Source organism: Alligator mississippiensis, chromosome 3, assembly GCF_030867095.1.
Source record: "Alligator mississippiensis isolate rAllMis1 chromosome 3, rAllMis1, whole genome shotgun sequence".
NCBI classification, from domain to species: Eukaryota; Metazoa; Chordata; order Crocodylia; family Alligatoridae; genus Alligator; species Alligator mississippiensis.
The window spans coordinates 255430396-255452102 of record NC_081826.1 but is presented as its reverse complement, the minus strand read 5'-3'; the positions used below and the strand labels follow the sequence as shown (position 1 = coordinate 255452102).

Below are 21707 nucleotides of genomic sequence, written 5' to 3'. Positions count from 1 at the left end.
AGTGTCACTCATGACTAAAATATCCACTACCCAAAGGCAGAGCCAACTTGAGCAAGGTGTGGGGCCTAGGGCAAATCAGCCCATGCAGGGCCCCATCCTTGCTCCAATCCCATAGGCCCGGGACCCAAAGAAGCTGCTGCTGCAACCAAGGGGGGGGGGGGGGGGATTAAGTGGCTGGATGCGGAGCCACTGCTCTGTGCCACCACTGCTTTGCAGGGCCCCCCAAAGCACGAGGCAGTTGCCACGATTTGCCCTCCCTAGGGATGGCCCTGCCCAGAGGTGCAGCACCGAGGCAGCTCCACATCCTGGGCACCCATAGTGGAGCTATGTTGCTGATGATGGTAGAGCATCCAGCGACCACCACAGCTGCTGTTTTTACACAAAACCCCTCACCACTCTAGGGGAGTGGCCTAAGGCTGCTGCCCCAGTCCCCCATCTTAGTTATGCTACTGCTAATACCCTGTTTAGGGAAGGATGCAATACTGAAGAAATCCTTTAGAGCAGTGGTTCTCAACTTTTTTGTACCAGGATCCATTTGTAAACATCAAGGTCACTGCCCTTGGATCCAAGCCCCCCAGTAGGGGGTGGGTATGTGGGGCATGGGGGTCCCCCCAGCAAGCCCCTTGCAGGCTGGAACTCTGCCAGTCTGCAAGGGGAAAGCCACAGTTTACTCCTTTAAAGGAGAATCCATTTTTAAAGTTTACTGATCCATTTTTAAAGTTTGTTCATGACCATCTAATATAGTTTTGCAACCCACTTTTGGGTCACGACCCATAGGTTGAGAAACACTGCTCTAGAAAGGATCTAATATATTGGCTTTAGCCAATGATGACCCAGTATCACAGCATTCAGGGAAAGGTGTTTCATGTAGGAATGTGCCCCGCAAACAGCAGTAGAAATCTGCACCTCTAGTAGTAAACCTTTAGTGTCAGGAGACTCACAAGGATCAGTTCTCTCTTCAGTTTTGAGAGCTTCATACTGTTGAGGTGATCTGGTAATACAGTATGGCTACCAGTGCACAAAAAGGCAGAACCACGTGAGATTATTCATGACATTGCTTACCAGGACAGTGTAGTAGTTGGACGAGAATAGGTCACGGATGAACAGCAGTGAGTAAAAGCTGAACCCAAGCAAGACTGAAGTTTGCAACCGTAGGGTAGACTTTTAGTTAGAGGTATTCATGTTCGGTCTGTAGTTTAGGGGAGCTCTAGGTTCTTTATTGCTGCTAGGTTGACATAGCAAAGAGCATTGCCAACATTCACTCTGGTTGGCCAAGATACACTATCCAACGTTTTTGTCGCCTCTATCTGGTGACAAAACACAGTTCCCATGAAAACAAAGCCATCAGTCATGAAACCAATTAGTACAAAATGTAGTTTATACTGCTGACACAGGACCCTCTCTTGCAAGCACAAAGCAGCCACCTTTAAACATTTAACTTCCTGCAGAAACACGTTAATCAAGTTTGAGCATCTTGAAGGTGCAGAATGATCTGGGTTCAGTATATCGCCTATAGCAGGGCTGTCCAACTGGCAGTCTGTGAGGAGCCAACATGCAGCCTGCTGCCCCCCCCCCCCCCCGTCACCTCTGCCATTGCCCACAGTGTGGGGTAGGGGATTGCAGGGTTCCACTCCTGCAGCTTGGGGCTGACATGATGTGCAGCCTGCAGGCCACGTGCGACTCCCAGCTGCAGGAAAGTTGGACAACCCTGACTGAAGTTTTATAATGAAGACATGGTTACTGACTCTGGGCCCTGCAGGACAGAACTTTCTAGCGTCAGAGGGAAGCCGACCTGTGCACAACACAATCTTCTTGAAGGGCAGTCAACAACCGAGGAACCACCAGGCTAAGCAGCACCATATATCTCACCAAATTTTGCTTTAAGTGTAAAAGGTGGAGTTCTTTGACTTGTGTTCTAATGTACATACATAGCAGCATGTACATTTAAAAAGACAACTAAAAATGCTACGCTGCCTACACAGATTTTCCCCTCCAGAGAAGAGGCATACAAACCACACAGCAGATTTTAATCATGCCACTTAAGGCACTGCTGGTATGCGTTCAGGCAGTGCTGGTGTTAAGGTGGAACAGAGCATACCTAATTTCAGATATGGGAGGGGTGCAGCACACTGGATACCAACAACATTGCTTCCCATCCCTGTTCACTGTAAAAGTCCTTCCTACAATCCTACTGTTCACTGCATAGTGTAGCCTTATACTTGGGTGTCTCTAGTATGTGCATACAACTAATACAGAAAGCAATAGATACTAGCTGTAATGCAGTTCCTACTCTACCCAGCCAGACAACAAGGCTTCTCTAACCAGTCTAAAACTCAGCAAGAAACATTCGAAATCTACTCTGGATAGATTAACTCTATCATCTAATTTCTTAGGGCATCCACAGAAAATATGCTTGGTCACACTGCCTCCCTTTTCTTCTATAATGTTTTTAACTTTTAAATTTACTCATCTGGCTAATATTAACTGATCTCTTGGCTCAAGTGCTTGCATTACCTGAACCCATCCATCCTGCAGCCCCTTGTACTCCATGCAAAGGGCATGAAAGCACCTACCACTCTTCAGTTTCCTCTCAACTGCAGAATTTTAAGTATGCAGGTCTTTAAGCGAGCAGAGGTTGAAAGATGAGTTGTGGAATACATATGTAGACAACCCTTAAAACCTTTAATTACTGTAAGGTAAGTAACTTTCCAGGTCTTCGAATAACTTTTCCATATTTATAGTTAGGCACCTATTTAACTAGCAGTGAAACTAAACAATTTTTGCGGGTTGGTCACGGCATGAAGAGCAAATTCTTCAGATCTCCCAGATGTGCTCTGCTGGCCCCACCTCTCAGTGCTGATTGGCAGGGAGGCCCTAGCAGGGGAGAAGAAATGAGGGGGTGGTAATCATTGCATCTGCTAGCTGCCCTTCACCAATCGGTGCCAAGGGGAGGGGCTGCATGGAGAGGCCCTGGTGGGAGGAAGGAGGATGAAGGGGAAGCAACCATCTTGTCTGGTGCCCTTCACGCGGTCCCACCAGCGTACCTTCCCAGCCCCCTCTAGGGCAGGCTGCGACACTGGGCCACAGTAGCAGCAAGGACTGTTGGCTCCCACTGGAAGCCAGCATTTAGGATGATTTTTGCAGACAATCCTGGGTTTCACGGTTTTCATGGACAATCCTGGGTTTCACGTTTTCTGCAAAATCTGCAGAATTATGAATTGAGTAGACTCCTATTTATATCATACTGTGGATGACTCCAAAGCTGTAACCACTTCCCTTAGAGGTGAGATCTTAGGAGAACAGTGGCTGAAGCACTACTTTGCTGAATGCGGTATCAGGTTAGGAGACTGTAGAGACTGTGAAAAGCACTTCAGGTGGCGACAATGCTGCTGATATTGCTCAAATGCTGCTGAACTGTACTCTAATAATACACAGGCCCACTTTGCAAACATGCCATGAGATAATCAAATACTTCAAAATTTGCAGTCTCAAGTGGAGATTTCTTTGCAACTTCATCCTTTCCATTAAAGCCACAGAGAACCAAGATGACAATCTTAACTACTTTATCTTTTATAAGCAAGAGGGTGGTTTTTATAAACAGCCTAGGGTGTTCCTTAAAAAAAAATATACGGTGTAGCAACATGTACAATTAATGGAAAGCAAAAAACTCTGGCATTCATTGCCCTGGAGTTTATTGCCATTTGAACATGCACCTGGGAGTACAGCACAATGAGATGCATTAGAGCAGCCTTAGCTAGCAGGGTGCCCAGGGGGTCAGCCAGCCTGCCAGCCAAGGGCAGCTCCCCCTAGCTCAACATGCTATAGCAGGGATGACTAAGGCACAAGGGTGCTTTAGTGTGGGGTGCCAGTAGGCAGCCCACTCCTGCCCCAGCCAGCTGGGGCAGCTTTTATCTGTGCGCTGCTGCAGAATTAGTTTACTCCAGTTGAATTGGACTAGACTTTTACTGCGCAGCTAATTAACCTAGTTGTCAGTAACCGTCTCGTGTAAACACACCCAGAGCGTTCTTAACTTATTTACATTATCTGAAGACGTTTACTGTTAGTTTTTCCTGGAACCAATGCAAATGATCCATGGGTTAGGGCACCCACCGTATTCATCCTCCTATACTCCTAGGAGATATGTGCAGGGAGCTGGGGAGGGGCTAATGCTGCCCCTGTGGATTTGCTCAAAAGATTAATCCACAGCCTAGCCTCCATATTCTTGCAGGTTGATGAGATGATGACCTTGCAGATGAAGCATTTTCTTGGGATACAAAACATGCTGGCACTAGAGACAGAGGGGAAAAAAGAGGCACTTCCACTATCCCCCCCCCCCAGTTCCAAGCATGAAGAGCCTCAGGGGCATCTTCACCCCCCACAGCCTTCACCACCATCTTATCCCTCATCCTGGTTCTGCTGGGCAAGAGTGCATTCCTGCAGGAGTACTTTAAGTGCCGATGTACTGATTTCTGAGGCACTAATCCAGGACTGAGAGCATTGACACCATACAGAGAGCAAATAAGAATGTCATGAGTGGAAAACATTTTGTTCATGTATCCAAACATTGAGAGTTAACTTCTCCTAGATTATCATTTACAATAACTTTTAAGCCCTTTCCAGAGTCACTGCTTTTAAGAACAATCCATCTCCCATTTAGCAAATATTAATTTGTAACCAGACAGCCCATATTATTTACTATATGACCAAGGATTAAAAAAATGGAAGTATAAAAACAAAATTTAAAATAGTTTAAAGTTTACTTGCTAAGCTATATTGATTTTGCATAATGCTATTTAAGAGATAAAGCAGTATAAGTTAAGATACCTTATAAGAATCCAAGTACATTAATTTACCTTATTCTGAAAAGAGCTATTTTCCATAAAATTCTGTTAACTGGTGTTGGCCATCTTCCATCCTCAATTCTTTACTGATACTTATTCACTTATTTCGTGTAGGACCCATGACAAGATAACTGATGTATAATTCCCTGGGTCACATCACGTGTTCCACTATAAAACGTAGGCATAACAATCTTCCAGACTTCTGTCATTTCCTCAGTTTTTCAAAACGTATCTGAAATCCATCACCTGTCCACAGTACCCTTGAGCCAACTGTTCAAGAACTCCTGCCTGCAAATTATTTGGATCCATGAACTTAAGTGTTTAAACGAACAGATTCTTTTTGATATGTTGATATTGTTGAAATAAAGAGCATTTCATGGCCATTCCCCCTGCCCCCAAATACAGAACAGCAATATTGAACACTTTTTCTTTGGCAGGTTTTTTATCTCATGCAAGAAAAAGCTTTAATCTTATTGGCCAAAGGTGTTTTCAATATCTCTAGCTTCCATTTTCAATTGTCTACATTCAACTTCCAATTTATATTAAAATACAAGCAACCTTTCTCCAGCTGATATTGATTGTTCTCTCTCTAAAATTGCTGCTTTCGCACTCCTTTTAAAACTATGATTTTTTTTCCAAGTGAAATAATATATATGCAATTTAAAGAGTGATTTTGGATATAAAAGAAGATGCTCTAAAACTTTCAGTCATTTCCCCCACTTCATACATGTGTTTTTAATTTTTGCCCCCAGAAAATGCTTTAAATTTTGGGAAACTTGCTATCTTATAAGCACCAGGGTGTGTCAGTTGAATACAGGGGAAAAAGGCAAATATCAATGGTAAGTAGATTTTACAATACTGTAATTTATCCAGTATGTTTTAGTTTTAACCCGTTTCAGAAAACAATAAAGCACCAACAGAACTTTTTATCTACTAGTCAAGTTACCCACAATTTGCATTATAGTTCTGTTCTGTTTCCTCTTCCTCATACCTGCTGATGATTTATCAATTACAACAAAACTATTTTCTACCTATCCCTTTAAGGCTGTCATATGCACAGTAATGCCCCTGGGAAATGTTAATTTGTATGATGGGATCTGAGAATTTTATCCTGGATCTCAAAAAATCATGCATCTTGCTATGCCAGCTATTCGAGATGTGCATAATGTGCACTTATTGGGATACACGATACAATTCCTCAGATGCCATTTTGTACCAAGACCTTTAAAGCTGCTCTGCGCTGCACATCCCAGCATCAGGGATGCAGTTTTCAATGCCAGGCTCCCTGGGTGCTGGCAAGTTTAAAGTGCTGGCAAGTTTAAAGTGCAGCTTTAAACTTGGGCAGCCTGACATCAGATACCAGTCCCCAAAGTTGGGCTGCCTAGCACAGCTTTAAAGGCTCCTTAGTGCCAAGTTTCCTATGACCCAGGAAATTTATAGTTTTGTGAGCAGACCAGAAGTAACGGGTAGGACTGGGCTCCCCAGGTACCCTTTAAACGTGCCACACATTCAAATTACACATGGAACATCTTTGTGGCTGGCTTGCCATATCTATCGCATGATAAATTGATTGACTGTATATAGCATATTACATTTTTTTTACATGATGAAAAATGTAACGTCTCCCAGGAGTCTAATTGTTCTGGAACAGTAGTTCTCAAATAGGGTGCTGCGGTATGGGCAGCCAGCTAAAAGTCCCCCACATTCCTGATGCACAGTCAGACTGTGAAGAGCTGTGGCAGAAGCATGCATTCCTGCCCATGTTCAAATCTGACACTTGCCCCACATGCCTGTTTACAGTAGATGCCCTGAAAGTTGGATCAGAAGTGGCTGCTGCACAAGTCAACTCTTCTGCCTGTTTTAGACTCAGAGAGCCCCAATGAGCAAGGGTTAACTTAAATCACGGGGGTACCTACCCACATTCGTGGGTTGATCACAGGGTAAAGTTCTAATTCTGTGGTCGCTGTGCAGTGGCCCTGTCCCTTGGCGGTGACTGGTAGAGAGGTCCAGGGGAGAGGAGGGGTGATGGGGCAGTCACCATCTTGATGGCTGGCTGCCCATCATGTGGCCCTGCCCCTTGGCACTGATTGGTGGAGAGCCCCTGGGAGAGGAGGGGAGTGGCCACCATCTTGATTGCTGACTGCCCTTTGTGTGGCCCTCCCCCTCAATGCTGATTGGCAGAGGCACTGTGGGGTCAGGGGGTGGGTGGTAGAAAGGCATAATGGGACAGTAGCCATTTTTGCTGCTGCCCTTCATGCTACTCCACCAGCTGGGGCCTTGTCCTTCCAGCAGTGCGGACTACTGGCTCCTGCTGGGAAACCAGCATTTAACAAGTTTTTTTGTTGCTGTTGATTTTGTGGTTTCTGTAAAATCTGCAAAAGTGTGAATTAAGTAGGAACGAGGCAGGGCAGCACATGCAGCTCACAGCCGTTTCTGGTCGCGCGATGCACAAGACGTGCCCTGGTTGTAACACCCACTTGAGAACTACTGAGGTAAACTGAGCAGCTCCCATCTGGGGATACTGCCAAATTAAAAAAAAAAAAAAGTGTTGGGGAAGGGTGCTCTGACTAACAGAGTGACAACCACTGTTCTCTAAATTGTTTTCTTCAGTGTGTTTGAAACAATCCACTTAGTGAATCCTCTCACACTTTAGCTGGAATTGGTAGAGTACCAATAAACATATTTAATGATGTAAAACATTGAAAGGTATCATGATGAACAGACGGTATCCCACTGACTAGAATTACATTTTGTAAAGCAATAGAAGACACTATTTGAACTGTTACAATGATAAAAGGTTAAATGATTTAGAAACAAAACCAGGGTAATTAAGTAACATTTATTTTACATAGAACAATCTCCAAAGAATATATTTAAAAACTAAGTACTGATTTATTGCATTTTATTTTTCTTACAAAAGACAGACAGGCACAACTGAATTAAGCAAATGCCTCAAACTGAACAACAACTGATCACTATTCAGATTGCCCCTTCGCCACGTTTAAAAGGCTATGAATAGAAACTTTAATTTACCATGAGGCAGTAGTGCATTTTTATTTAGTAGGAATTAATCAAAATATACTTTTGTACAGTAAACTGTTATTGTAACTTTATAATTACCTATAAAAACTTCTTAATTGCACAAGTTTGCTTTACAATTGACAATTGCCAGAAAATAGGCTTAGCATTGTAAGTAAATATTTTCCCAAACTATCCCATAAAAACAAATAATTACAATTTCTTTCAGTGAATACTTCACAAGTCTAATAAGAACTATATTATGTATCTGAGGTCATTTTAAAAATATAGGTTTTAATAGGAAGGTTTATATATTTATTCCATTCAGCTAAATTTATCTTTTGCCTACCGCAAAAATCCATTCACCCCCATTAACTGAGTGTCTCTAAGCAGATATACTTTGATTTGAAAGTACCAAGACCAGTAAAATCTGAATAAGTGTTTACATTAATCTGATTTCTACTTTACTACTTCATTACCAAATGATGAAAAAGGCACATCAGCATGTTCCTTTGAACAGTTTAGGCTTTTCGATGTCAAAAAGAGTGTCCAATGATAGTAACTTCAAACATGTTTAAAAGCAAAAATACTGAAAAGACTTCCCATTGATTAGATGCACAGTCCATGAAATCTGAAGTCCTCATTTTCCATAGAATTTCTTATTCAACAGGAATATAAGCAAGTTTACATTCACTTTAGCTTTATCAAACATTTTCATTACAGCCACACCTTCATACTGCATCTGAAGCAAATCCTGCAATTAGAAATAAGATTTATTCTTTATTTGAGTTCATATTTTACAATATCCACAGATATTAAGATAACATTGTAGGCGCATTATTATAATTTCAGTCCTTCAAAGTCTGGGCCTTACACATTTTAGCTAATTCTTTGTCAGTTTTAAATACATACTTGTGTTCTCCACACACCACCTAAAATTCACTCTCATAATTGTTACCCCACATATCTCTTATGCTAATACAATAGCTTATGAAAAAATAAATCAGAAAGTTAATACTTTTTAAAGATTTAAATGACAGTCTATTTAGAGTCCAGCAAGGCAAATAAATTCAAACTCTACCTGGAAATGCAGTTGCACTTTCTCCATCTCAACCCCCAAGAATTTTGCTTTGATTTCAAAATCACCTACTTCTTCACCAGGTGTGATATCAAACATAACATTCTTAAACCTTAAAAAACAAAAATACCTGGATTTACAATATGCCACAACATCACATGCTCAAAAATACTTAATTGAGGTACTTGGGCACAAACAGTCAGAAACTTGTAGCCTACACACTTACCTGAGCAAATCTTTAATTCCAAGCTAGTTTACAGAGAATGTCCTGGCAAGGTAAACCTGAAAGTTCACCTTCCTGTTTGGGTACAGCTGCTTTGTGATATAACAACTCAAAACTCACTACAAAACTCTTCAAATGCAAACAAGATACCCTTCATGACTGGGTGCATTTTCTACATTGCATCATAACACCAAGGAGGTTCCCATTGAATGTTTATGTAGTGGTGACATCAGTGGTCAAGTCATTAGTGCGTCTCTACATGACAACATGGCCCGATAGGATTTGCAAGATTAACTTCTATTGGATCCAGTACCATGAGTATACTGCAGCAATATTGTGAGTAGATGAAGCAGTCCCAAATTGGGCTTTCTTCTCTGAGCTGTTCAGACTCAAGATCTGGAATAGTGTAACCACTTCTGACTTCTCCTGACACAGAAAGAGCTGAACAGCCAGACAAAGACTTTCTTGCAGAAGAAAACTGGCTCTCCCACAATAAAGTAGATGATTATTTCCAACCTGGAAGACATCTGAGGCAACAACCCTCCAAGAGCACTCCTGATTGGTAGTGGTAGGAAAAGCATTCTCCTGAGGATGAAAACCCTTGGAACTCCAAGAGGGCTCCAACCCCAGGTGCACATGCCTCCCACCTTGTGCAGGGTATCAGGGGCCATTTCCTCGTGGTGGAACCCTCCCAGAGCTGTTTTCAGCACCTGCTAACTGCCCACTGACGGCCTTCCCCCTTCCCATGCTGGGAAGAGGACAATGTCAACCAATTAACTCCCCTAGGGGAGTAGCCTTCTAGGGCACATCCTCATGCATGTGCATGTATAGGGGTGTGTGTTTCCCATAGCACAAATAGCAGTGGCACATATTTATGCTGCCGCTATTCATCCCTAGGCATCCCCTGCACGTGTGCTCTGCTGCATGGCAAGGAGACCTGAGTGGGGTAGAGGAGGCTAAGGCTAGCACCTATGCTGGCCCCAGTGCCTTACCTGGGTTCTGGGGGGCCTCCTGGGGAAGCAGCAGCACTGATCCTGCTGCACAGAGCCTGGCTGATAGCTAGAGCATGATTCTGGCCAGCCAGGCTTCAGTTTCTGGTGGCACATGCTGTTGCCATCTGCGCTGTGCCATTTGTTTTAGCAGCAGTTTTTTTTGACACTGGGATGTCCCAGTATAAAAGATGCCACAATGTAAATTACTAGTGTGGTGCATGGGTATATGTGCACTGCATGCAGCTTGTGGTGCCTTAGATGGCTTTGAGGCATCACAAACCACACATGCATGCTTGTGGGGACACACCTCTAGTGTCTGAAACACATGTATACTCCAACTCCCAGGCTATGTTTCTACTGCTAAGGGTTTCAGAGATAATTCTTAGTGCTAGAAATGAGCACCTGACAATGGAGTTGGTCTGACAACCATGAAACAGAGCCAAAAGCAGATTTTATTTTTTATCTCTTTTAGGATGATTTGATCTGTTAAAGTCTCAAAGAAAATGCAGGAATGATACGAGTCTAAAACCCCAGAATATCTGTCCTGCACTAATTCCAGTAGGTGTCTGTCATAAGTCAAGAAATTAACCTGTTTGAGCAATAGATATTCCGCCCTTTCATATGTCTATTTCTGGATGAGGCAGACTCAAAGGCAGCAAGAGGTCTGAGTCTCCAGAGTATGAAATAGAGTCCCCCTGCAGAAGTGGTACAAGCACCTACTCTGGACACATTTAAGAAATGCTTGGATGCTTAGCTTGCTGGGGTGATCTGACCCTAGCTGACTTGGGGCTGGACCCAATGATCTTAGGAGGTCCTTTCCAGCCCTAATGTCTATGAAATCTATGAAGAGGTGGTTTTTGGCTTTCCTCCTCCAATAAGTTTCTGGGCTACTAGTTTGGCAAAGGATAACAACGAAGAAATTTCTCCCACTGTTGAAGGCCTGAAGTATTCATGGGTTTTGCTGAAGTAGGCAGCAAACATTTTGGCTAGGCCCCCAGCAGTTTTCTAAGAACAGGACTCATGAGAAAGGATGCACTTAAGATTTGCTTCAAATAATTACCTATTGTTCAGGGCTCAATCCAGTGTTGGTATTTCAACAGTTTTATCATCTCTTACCATCAAATAACATCCATGGAAATTCATGAATATCTCTAGCTAGTGGTTAGATGCATGTTTGACTAATATAAATAACTTGGAAATAAAATCCCATCCAGGACACTGTGGCCCTGACCAAAAAGAAGGTTGCTAAGGAGTGTTTGAAGACTTGAGGCTTTCAGGCCCCTTCTTTCCTTCTGAGCTTTTGGAGAGAAATCCTCCTACTATGTTCTTTATTATAAAATGTTATTAAGGAGGCTAGAAAACACCCCAGGGCCTTCTGCAATTTCAGAGCTTTTAATGAACTTTCCATTCCTCGTTAAGATTTTCTCAACAAGTATAGTTGATTCTGCCCTGGGACAGAGGATGGACACTAGAGGATTTCAAAGTCCCTCCCATGCCTATTCCTATGATTCTCTTTCCTATGAACTGCAATCGAAGAATGTAGGGAGAAGAAAAATTCCACCTTAGTTTAGATGACATATGCTAGTCCTTGTTTTAAATTTAGTAATCCTCTTTCTCTGGATGATCCTTGACAGTAGCGGCTGCCTTCTTTCCCAGGAGTTCAAGGGGGCAAAACAACCCTCTTGTTTCTCCAACTTGTGGTTAACATCACAAGTTCCCCAAAATGGAGAAGTAGGTGGTGGTGGTGAAGCTCGTGAAAGACAAGGATGTAGGGCATTTTTATCTGCTGCATTTTCCAGTCTCCAACTTTCTAAAGAGATTTTAAATTGTAGGAATGAAGTTTCATTGTTATTGTGTGCCAAAAAAGGAAGGGGAGTTCAATTACTGTCCTGTTCACTGTGCAATAGGCAACTGAAAAAAAGTAATAAAAGGAATCATTCAACTAGAATGGGGAAGTCAAACTCAAGATGTTGGAGGGCTGCATTCCCTGCTTTTCAGGTACCCACAGGCCTCACTCCACCTCTTATGCTGGCAGACCTAGTAGCACCATAGAGAGAAGCCCTACTGTTGCAACCAGAACTCTGGCAGAGATCTGGCTGCAGCATTAGGATTTCCTGGGGTGGCAGCCAGTGACACTGCAGGCTGGACACCACCAATCAGATTCCTGGCTCTGGCCACAGGTTGGATGTTTGACACCCCTAATCTAAAAGCACAAGTCTCTCTCTTGTAAAGAAAAAGAGTTAGAAAGTATGTTCAACTCCTTATCACCACCAAACCTTCAATTTTGAGGTAGACTGGATTAGTAGATTGCCAGGGATAAGCAGAGAGCTATTACCTCAAGCAGTTTTCTGAACTACTGCAGAGACTGTCTGATCAAATACAAGACCTACTGAACTCCATATTGCACTGACATGAACTGCCTCACCCTTGCACTCAGAGAACTTCCAGGATATTTTCACTGCCTACACAGCACTTTTGGAATTGCTGCAGAAACTAAGCCCACAGGATCCAAACCAAGACCTGAGGACTGCTGCTTTCATGATCTGTCTCTGGCAAGCTTGAGAGCAGTGGGGCTAGGGGCAGGGGAGAGGCATCTTTCCTGAACAATTCTTACTACTTTTGTTCCAGGCTTGGACCATTTAGACAGGTCTTAGTTTTTGGTGGCACTCAAGAGTGCTGTGTAGGCAGTAAAGATATGCTGAAACTTCTGAGGGCAAGGGTGGGGCAGGTCATAAAATCAGCGCTACAAGCAATTTAATGGGTCTCTTATTTGATTAGATATACTCCATTTTTTCTGATCACTCACTCTCAAGAGGTCTTCAAAGACAGCATACACGTGCCCTTGTTGAATCTTGACTGGTGCATGGATGCAGGTGAGTGAAAACAAAGAGGCCTCAAAACGCACCAGATTTGAGTCATATTCCTTGGAAAAGCCCAGTCATGACGAGCAGGAAAACAACCCTGTCACACTAACTCTGATTAAAGTTCTCCTCAGATGCAATTACTTTTGAGATCGTTATTTGTTTGGCTGGCCCTGTACAATCTCAGAAGGGGATCTTGTTTGTGAAAGAGCACTGTGAACAGTGCTGTTGTCTAAGAGAGAGGGTGGGGAGAAATGGAAGGAAATTTGTTTGCCACTAACCCAAAGTGATGTATAAAACCTAGAATATTATGAATAATGGAAGAGGAGTTGATAGTACAACTGTCTGCATTGCTGGAGACAGAAATGTATGTAGAGAGTGGATGGGGTTAGCCAGGCCAAGTTTTTAATACGTCCAGGAGTAGATCAATCCTAAAGTGTCTTAGTGTGAGGTAGAGGTCCTGATCCAGTTATTTCAAAACTGAATTTCTTACTTGAGGCAAAATCTAAAATTTTCCTTTCCTGGCAACTACAGCAGCTACCTGAGAACTTTACTTAAAAGTTAATGCAAGTGATTGTTTGGTAGATGAAAACCTAACAGCTGCTCAGCAAATCAGATGATTTGTGCTTGTCAAGTTATATAAAGAAGGAAATTCTATAATTTAGATACAATGTTGGAACACGCCTGTTGATCATGGACTCTTAACCAAATAATTAAACTATCAAGCCAACTACCAGTGAGAGAAATTTAGGATAAGCTGTTTTAATCTCCTTAAACTTAGAGGTGCACCGATATATCGGTCACATATCGGTGCTGATAACATCACAGATGAATGCCAAGTGCATGTGTAAAGTCCTAGCATGCACACAGCCAGGAATGCAGCCCAGCAGCTTGAAGAGCAGCAGCTAACCAGTAAGTTTGTGAGGAGGAAGTGGCATGGGGAAGGAAGGGGGTGGGTGGGGGTAGGTAAAAATCGAGGGCCCCACAGTGAGGGAGGGAGTGGGGCAGGGGCAGGTGCTGCCCAGCCAGGGCGCTGAAAGTAACCAGCGGGAGTGAGACCAGTTGCAGCCAGCTCCCTACCACTATGTGCACCCCTGAGGGAGATATGGGGGGAGGCATGTGCCCCCCCATATCTGTGCATGGGGCAAGGATGGGCTGCCTGCTACAGGCTTTGGGCCAGGGGCTGTGCTGGCCTATTCCCAACTGGGGGGGGAGGGGGGGCCTATTCCCAATGGGGGCTGGGCCAGTGCTGCACTTAGGGCAGGCAGTGGTGGCACTGGGAAGAGTGGCTATGGGATGGGCTATAGACACTACAAAATCCCCTGTAGCTACCCCTCCCCCCCACCTCTCTCCCCACCCCCGGGGAAGAGGCTGGAGCAGACCCCGGCCCCAAGCCTGCAGCAGGTAGCCCACCCCCACTCTGCACACAAATCTGCCCTGGGGGTGCATGCAATGGTGGGGAGATGCTACCCCTCCCCATCCCCTGTGGCTCTGTCCTGCTCCAGAGCTTGCATTCACTACCCTGGCTGGACAGTGTCCGCCCCTGTCCCTGCCCCATTCCCTCCCTCACCATGGGGGCCTTAACCTACCCCTCCCCCCCTCAACAGACTTACTGGCAGCAGGCTGCTCTCCAAGCTGCCGGGCTGCATTCCTGTAAAATCAGCTATCGGATTGGCATCAGCCGATACAACTAGTTCAGATTGCTAGGGTCTGGAAGGGACCTTGCAGATCATCAGGTCCAGGCCCCAACAATCTAGGCAGGAAGACAACTGGGGTTAGGTGACCCCAGTGAGGTGACTGTCCAGTTTCCTCTTGAAAACCTCCAGGGTAGGTGACTGCACCACCTCTGAAAGGAGTTTATTCCAATCCAGACACCCTAACTGTGAAGGAGTTTTTCCTGGTATTAAGTCGGAAGCAACCTTCCAGAAGTTTGTATCCATTGGTCCTGGTCTTCCCTGGGGGTGCCTTAGTGAACAGTTGTTCACCAAGCTCCTCTGATATAGCAGTAAGTCACTATCAACTCCCCTCTCAACCTTCTCTTCTTCAGGCTAGCGGCCCAGGTCCCTCAGCCTTTCCTTGTATGGCTTGCAAGTCCCTGATCATACAGGTGGCTCTTCTCTGGACCATCTCAAGCTTTTCCATGTCCTTATTGAAGTGCAGCACCCAGAACTGGACACAGCACTCCAACTGGAGTCTCACTAGTGCCAAGTATAGTGGGATTATCACTTCCTTAGTTTTACACGAGATGCATCAGTTGATGCATGCCAGTGTGTTGTTTGCCCTGCTGACCACCACTTCCCACTGACAGCTCATATTCATGCAACGGTCAGTCATTATACTTAGGTCCCTTTCACCCATGGTGCAAGTCAAGCTGTCACTACTGAGCCTGTATGTATGTTGAGGGTTGTTTGCCCCTAGATGGAGCACCTTACACTTGAAAAAGTGTTAAACTTGATCTGGTTCTGGTCTGCCCAACTCTTAAGCCTGTTCAGGTCTGCCATTGGTACTGGCCAAGAAAATCTTTATTGGTGTACCCCTACTTCCAATGTAAAAGACACCCCCTAAGGTAACATTAGAAAGAATGCAGGAAGTCTTTCAACACCAATGCTGGAAACAGCTGAGAAGTTGGACAGCCCTGAAACAGGCAATGTGGTCTGTGGGGGGTGCACGCTGGTGAGCGTGCTGCAGGGGTGCCCCCTCCTCCATCACATGGAGAGCCCCCTTTTTTGCTGCTATTGCATGCAGCACAGGTAGCTTGCCTGGCTCCCTTCCTCACTGCATGCCCAGTGTGGATCGGTCCCCTCCCCCAATGCATGCACAACACAGGAACCCTGGCTTCCTTGCTGCATGGCCAGCTCTCCCAACTGCCACTACACAGGTGCCCAGCTCCCCTCCACTGTGTGTGCAGCGCAAGTAGCTCAGCTAACACCCCCCATCCATGCAACACGGGCACCCTGGCCCCTTCTAGCTGCACCAACCCAACCCAGGGACAGGAGGTAGAAGCCAGGAACGGAGGGGGAAGTCAGGAAACCCAAGCTGCCGCTGCTTCAAAAGTAATGAGGGGAATAGCAGCTGGCCAGGAGCCCATGGCCCAACATTAGCTCCTTGCGGCTGCCAGTAGGACAGCCCTGGTTTATTTGATAATGCGGATTTAAATGCCATACTCACTGGTTAGTCTGAAGATCTTCAATTTCTAGGATGACCCCCTTTTCATGTAGTCTTGCTGCGGTGTATTTTAGTGATGTGTGCTTAAGTTTTCTGCTCCCTTTATCCTCCTCTTTTCCATCTATTTTAATTGACCTGCGTGAATTTCTATTAAAAAAATTCTGGATCAATTCAAAATACCTACTTTTTCACTTTTTTTCCCTCTCTATGATTTACAAAGGACCTGCCAAAGACAGACCTTTTACTTGACTGAAAAGCAAGCTCTTGTTGATAACTAAACTAACTTTTAAATAGACAATAAAATTAGCATTATAAACAAGTGTTACATAATGATCAGAAGATGACAAATTTAAAATTTGTCTGAATGTTCTACAGACTTTTATAATGACTTTCAGCTACCAAACACTTGTTTTAGTAGCTATGTTTATATCAATAATAAGATGCAAAGTGGTAAGCGACAAGAAATTTTCTTAACCTACGTTTAAAAATAAGTTTCTTTGTCTTCATTAAATCGAACTTATATATAACTTCTTATACTGCTATTTTAAATATAGCAATTTACAAGTATAATATAGTGACACAGTTATGTAGCAGATATTTGATACTCAGTTAGGATAAGCTGCGTAGCAGATTTGAGAGAGCGCCACAGTTACTGCCAAGATCTTCCACTCTAAATACAAAGTTGCCTCAATTACGATTAGTAGAGGCCTTTAAAGGAAAAGGTAATTACAAATATTCCCTCATTCTACCCCTGACATTACATGGCCAAGCAGTCTCACTGAGAAGCCCCTATTAAAACTTTTAAGTTTAAACCTAGAAAGGGGTGGAGGAGGGGAGAAGGGGGGAGAGGGAGGGGAAGAAAATAAAAATGTACATTGATCACAGGCTTTTCAAAAAGTTATTCAAATAAAATTTATCACTTCAGCTCCTTCCAGTGGCTGTCACTCACAACAGGGACAGTTCCGATTCACTTTTCCTATAAAATTTTACCTTGGTAGCATTCAAGTTTACAACAAAGGATAAAACCCTTCTCATGTTAGTGGACCCCATAAAACATACGTTTTATAAATAAAGTTCTTTAACTCACTTTCGTGTTAAGTTGTCTAAACAGGTTTTTATATAGGTGTTGTAATAATTTATTTGTTCTTCATAAAATGCTGTCTTGGAGTTTAGTGCATTCAGAGTCTGTTGGAGTTTCATCAATTCAGCTTTTCTGTGATGTCGGTATCTTCTTTGATTTCGGATATCCTAAAAGGAGGAAGGTTTGGATTTTAATTACTTTACTGAATAGTTAGGTCACTTGGGATGTTACATTCTCACAGAATGCCATCACCAAAATTTGTACAGTACTTTCACAACAGAACAGCAGCACTGTACAAGTCCTTTATTTATTGGGAAAAATATGAAACACGTTAAGTTAACCATTCATCTTCATTTCCAGAAGTGGCTCCTTAGATAGGAATTGTAGACCAGAATCCTATTACTGTGCAGAGAATGGTATTAAAAAAGTCAATCATGAGATGTAAAAGCCATTTGTAAGCAATTCACTCAACTGCTTAAAAAGAAATCCCTCCTTAATATTTAAAATTAGATTGAAAAGGAATATCCATGTTTCAGTACATGCTTACTCAAGGACCACTAACTTCTCCCAGAGAAGTCCATTAGAACCAGTTAAAAGGACCCCATAAGCTCTTTTTATGGCACATGGTTATTTCTTGTGGTACACTCATGCTACTGCTGAGGACTTTGTGATCATACCTGTAATCTTTACTGCAGCACACAGAGTTCACAATGAGCTGGTGAAGACCAAGTAGGTAAGGCAGATTTTAACAGACTCGGATATGGACAGACAAACAAACAGAGTTACTATTTAGGAGAAGTTGCATAGTAATGCTGTATGCTTGGTCTGCCTCCCACTCCACCCCATCCACCTATAAGTGAAAGCTAAACTGGGGTAACTTAGCCATCAGTATAACAGGGCAAAGGTTCCACGGGTTGGTTTTCACTGATGTTTACCAATACTGCTGAGCAGTAAATACATAAATTAAACAAAGACAAGGATTTAACTTGCTATGTGCTCATCTGTCCACAGTCCGAGATCAGAGCTGGAGTAGCATGAAGTCACTCCAGTAGTGCAACACCACAGAAAACTGAGCCAGAGCAATATAAAGGGCTTATTTATCCAAAACTGTTACTTACCCACTAGCTGCTATGGATCTCACTGTATGCGTCTTATGTATGCAAGAGCAGTCTCTTAAATAGTATTGTGCATCAGGAACACTCATGCACCCTGTACCTCCTCATGTTCCTATAAAATGCCCTGAAGGACTTAGCAGCTGTAACTGGCCATTATTTCTCCCATAATCTAGTCTGTGTTTATTGATGATTCAAAGCAGGAACCCATGATAGGTTATGGTATGCTTGCAGACATCTCAAATAACTAAAGTTTCTGTAGGGAAACTGCTGGCTCCGGGTAAGTGTCAGTGTGGATCCCACCGGATACAACTGGTAAAGCAGTAGTCCCTATATACTGTTGGAATCGAGCGTTTCAGCTGTGTTAGTAAACAGCGATCATAATATAAGGCTCTCCATGACCTGGCATCTGAACTACTGAGTTCAAAGCTTGGTAGCATATGGTAAGAGGTCAATGGATTATTTAATATGGATCCCTTACATATTTTGGATCCTGGCATATTTCTGAAGCCAGTAATGTCTTTCTGGATCCAATAAACACTACATAAAAATATCCACCATACTAGAAATTCAGTTAATCTTCACTTCCACAAACTGCCCATCTTTGTATGGTACTCAATTTAAGCAACTGTGTATTTTGCCAATTAACATGAATTTGGCAGCAAATTCACTTTCAAATCGACACAAAATCTATCTATTATTTGGATGCTTCAGTAGACCCTGTTCGGTATTCCAAATTAGAAAGTTTACCAGATACACATTCCCAAAAAGTGAAATCACCTTAGCAATATCATTAATGATTTCCTGGTATTTAGTCGCCGAAGACACTAATCCAGCCTGTTCTAATGTCCGAAGATTTCTCTGAATTTTCCTTTTCTTTTGCTCCAAAGGTAACTGTCCGTCCTCAAAAACAGACTGACTATGTTTCATTTTCTCTGGTGTTTTGGAATCCAAGATGGCACGTTGCTTCACAATTTTTGAGTGCTCGGATTCCTGGAAAATATATTAAAAGAAACAATTTAACTTACGACAAACATGAAAATGTCCAGATGTTCCCTCTTCTGTAGAAAGAAAATAGATAGTTAATTAAATGGTCTATTTATAGTCTATTCACATTGACTATTTTAAAGGGAGTTCAGTTATTATTCTGCCTCTTGGAGGCATCTTAAAAGTCGGTCCCCATTAGTAAGTATTTTGGTGGACATATGGGAGTATGTTTGAATTGCATTACCATTGCCTGATCTAAATTGTATCGAAGCAAATAGATTCCCATTTGCTTCATCACTTTTAGAACAGGGCTTCCAGAACTTAAAGAACCTAACTTCCCTTGCTGTTCTTAAAGGTACAAATAAACCAAAGAGGGTTTGTTACATTTCTGACAACACAAGATTTGCTGCTGCATAATTTGATAGTCTCCCAGAAAAGCAGCAATGCCTACAAAATTCCCATCATAGGAAAGGTGACATGCCGTTTCCTATGCAGCTGTTTGCTTATACAGCATAAGCAAATAAACTAAGTAGAAAGATGTTTGAGATTTCATGAGAAATGGTTTGCTTGATAGTATGAAAGCAACAAAAAAGATTCTGTTTAGAAGTCCGTGTTCAAAATTTCAAGAATAAAATTCTATCATTTTGATGTTACTTTTTGGTGTCCTCCTTTCATAGTAAGAGATCCACAGTATCAGTTACTGTTATTTAAGGGATATACATAAAAGGTCTTTTTAAAAACAGTCCCATTGTCCACACCTGAAGTTACTTAACTAGAGGCCTACCTACTTTAAGGATTTCATACCAATTTTTGTTTTTGTTACCAGTTATTTGCTTAAAAAGCAGTATTTCATTTCATGACTGTCTAGCTTGAAAACGTTTATTTGGCAATGGGTATCAAAGAAGTTTATTACTTGTTTCAAATCTTGAGCCATGAGATGGATATCTTTCTTATTTATTAGCATACAGAATGACATTTACCTGCTGTCCAGATGCGGGTGTTTCTAGGATTTCTAAGAGTGTGTCCCCAGGTTGGGCTCGTATCACATCAACTATAAGTCTCTTTGTCCTTTACAGATAAATAAAGGATGAATAGTTTAAGGCTGCTGCATTTTGTTTCTTAAAATAGTTTATTCAAAATTCACACACATGCTTCATTTTAATATTTTTCAAGGATATAATTTACCTTTCCTACTACTTCATGATTTCAGCAATGTTAGCAGTAGTAGGAAAATAACAATTTCAATATATAGACTTTTGTAGCCAAGCCAACTTGTGTCTTGTGATGGTAATGGATGCCATAATAAAAATTCACATAGCTAGATGCATATGGATTATGCAGTTTAGGACTTTGACAAGATGACAGACATAGTTACACAGATCTTTTTCAAAGCCTGATAAATATACAATTTTAAGAGCCATCTGGATTTACAGAAACAAAGGAAACAAATTGCTGAATTTCAGAAAGAACATACAATTGATAAAGCATATTACCATGCTTATTAGCAAAGATGTATCCCAAGCAAAAGGAAACTGTTTTGGCCTGATATTTAAATGGTTTCCTTTTTGGTAACATTTATCTGAGTTCCTGCTGCCTATTCATTCTATACTTCTTCCCAGAACACTCTGTTGGACAGCTCTGCAGCAGAGTACATTGTAATAAACTACCATCAACTCTTCCAGCATTACAGTAAACAGATTAGTCTATTACATGTGAAATATACACCAGACTTCATCTGAAGGCCACAAGCTGGGTTTTGGGGTTGTTTTTTTTAAGTTTTTTTTTTTGGGGGGGGCGGGGGGTAAATGCACACACATGCACATTGCAGTAAAACTTCTGTGATAGGTGGCGATATATTTTTGAGGACCTATGTAAAACATTTTAACTTCTGATTTAAAAATTAAGAAAAAAAAAAATCGATGTCACAATGTTTTGTCTAATGTAAATGGTCTTCTTTGTTTATAAGAGGTGTTTATCACAACTTCCTGCTTGGAACAAATTGTTCGAGTCAGAATCAAGTTTTCATGTGGGGAAAAAAAAAGTGTTAAAAATGACTCCCGACATAGTAAAAATGATTAGTGTCACATTCTAACCCATAAGCAAACTAGGGATCTGTGAACCTGCTAGCAGTCTGTTCCCTCAATCTACAGCTTGAGTGCACTGCACGTGACTACTCAGACACATGGAGCAGTTTCTCAGGGATTTCTTCTGCTACTTGCTTTCCCTGGGATCTGCTCTGGAATTTATTACCGTAAGCCAAAGACAAGTGCATTCTACCTATATTTTTTTCTGGATTAGTGCCTCTAAAGCAGGTCTTTACCAGTCTCTTCTGGTCTTCACTAGAAACAC

At 42.5% G+C, this 21707-nt stretch overlaps 1 protein-coding gene across 4 annotated transcripts in view; it reads right to left on the bottom strand.

Moving 5' to 3' along the window:
- Positions 1 to 7666: 7666 nt before the first annotated feature.
- IQGAP2 (IQ motif containing GTPase activating protein 2) overlaps positions 7667 to 21707 on the bottom strand; it is a 205894-nt gene continuing 191853 nt past the window's right edge. For all 4 annotated transcript variants that reach the window (XM_014594718.3, XM_014594721.3, XM_014594723.3 and 1 more), the window contains 6 exons: positions 20339 to 20426; positions 19152 to 19364; positions 17266 to 17426; positions 16182 to 16325; positions 8941 to 9049; positions 7667 to 8613 (listed from right to left, as the gene is read on the bottom strand). In XM_014594718.3, the coding sequence (XP_014450204.2) occupies positions 8500 to 8613; positions 8941 to 9049; positions 16182 to 16325; positions 17266 to 17426; positions 19152 to 19364; positions 20339 to 20426 (829 nt within the window). In that variant the 3' untranslated portion in view covers positions 7667 to 8499. The remainder of the gene's footprint in view (positions 8614 to 8940; positions 9050 to 16181; positions 16326 to 17265; positions 17427 to 19151; positions 19365 to 20338; positions 20427 to 21707) is intronic.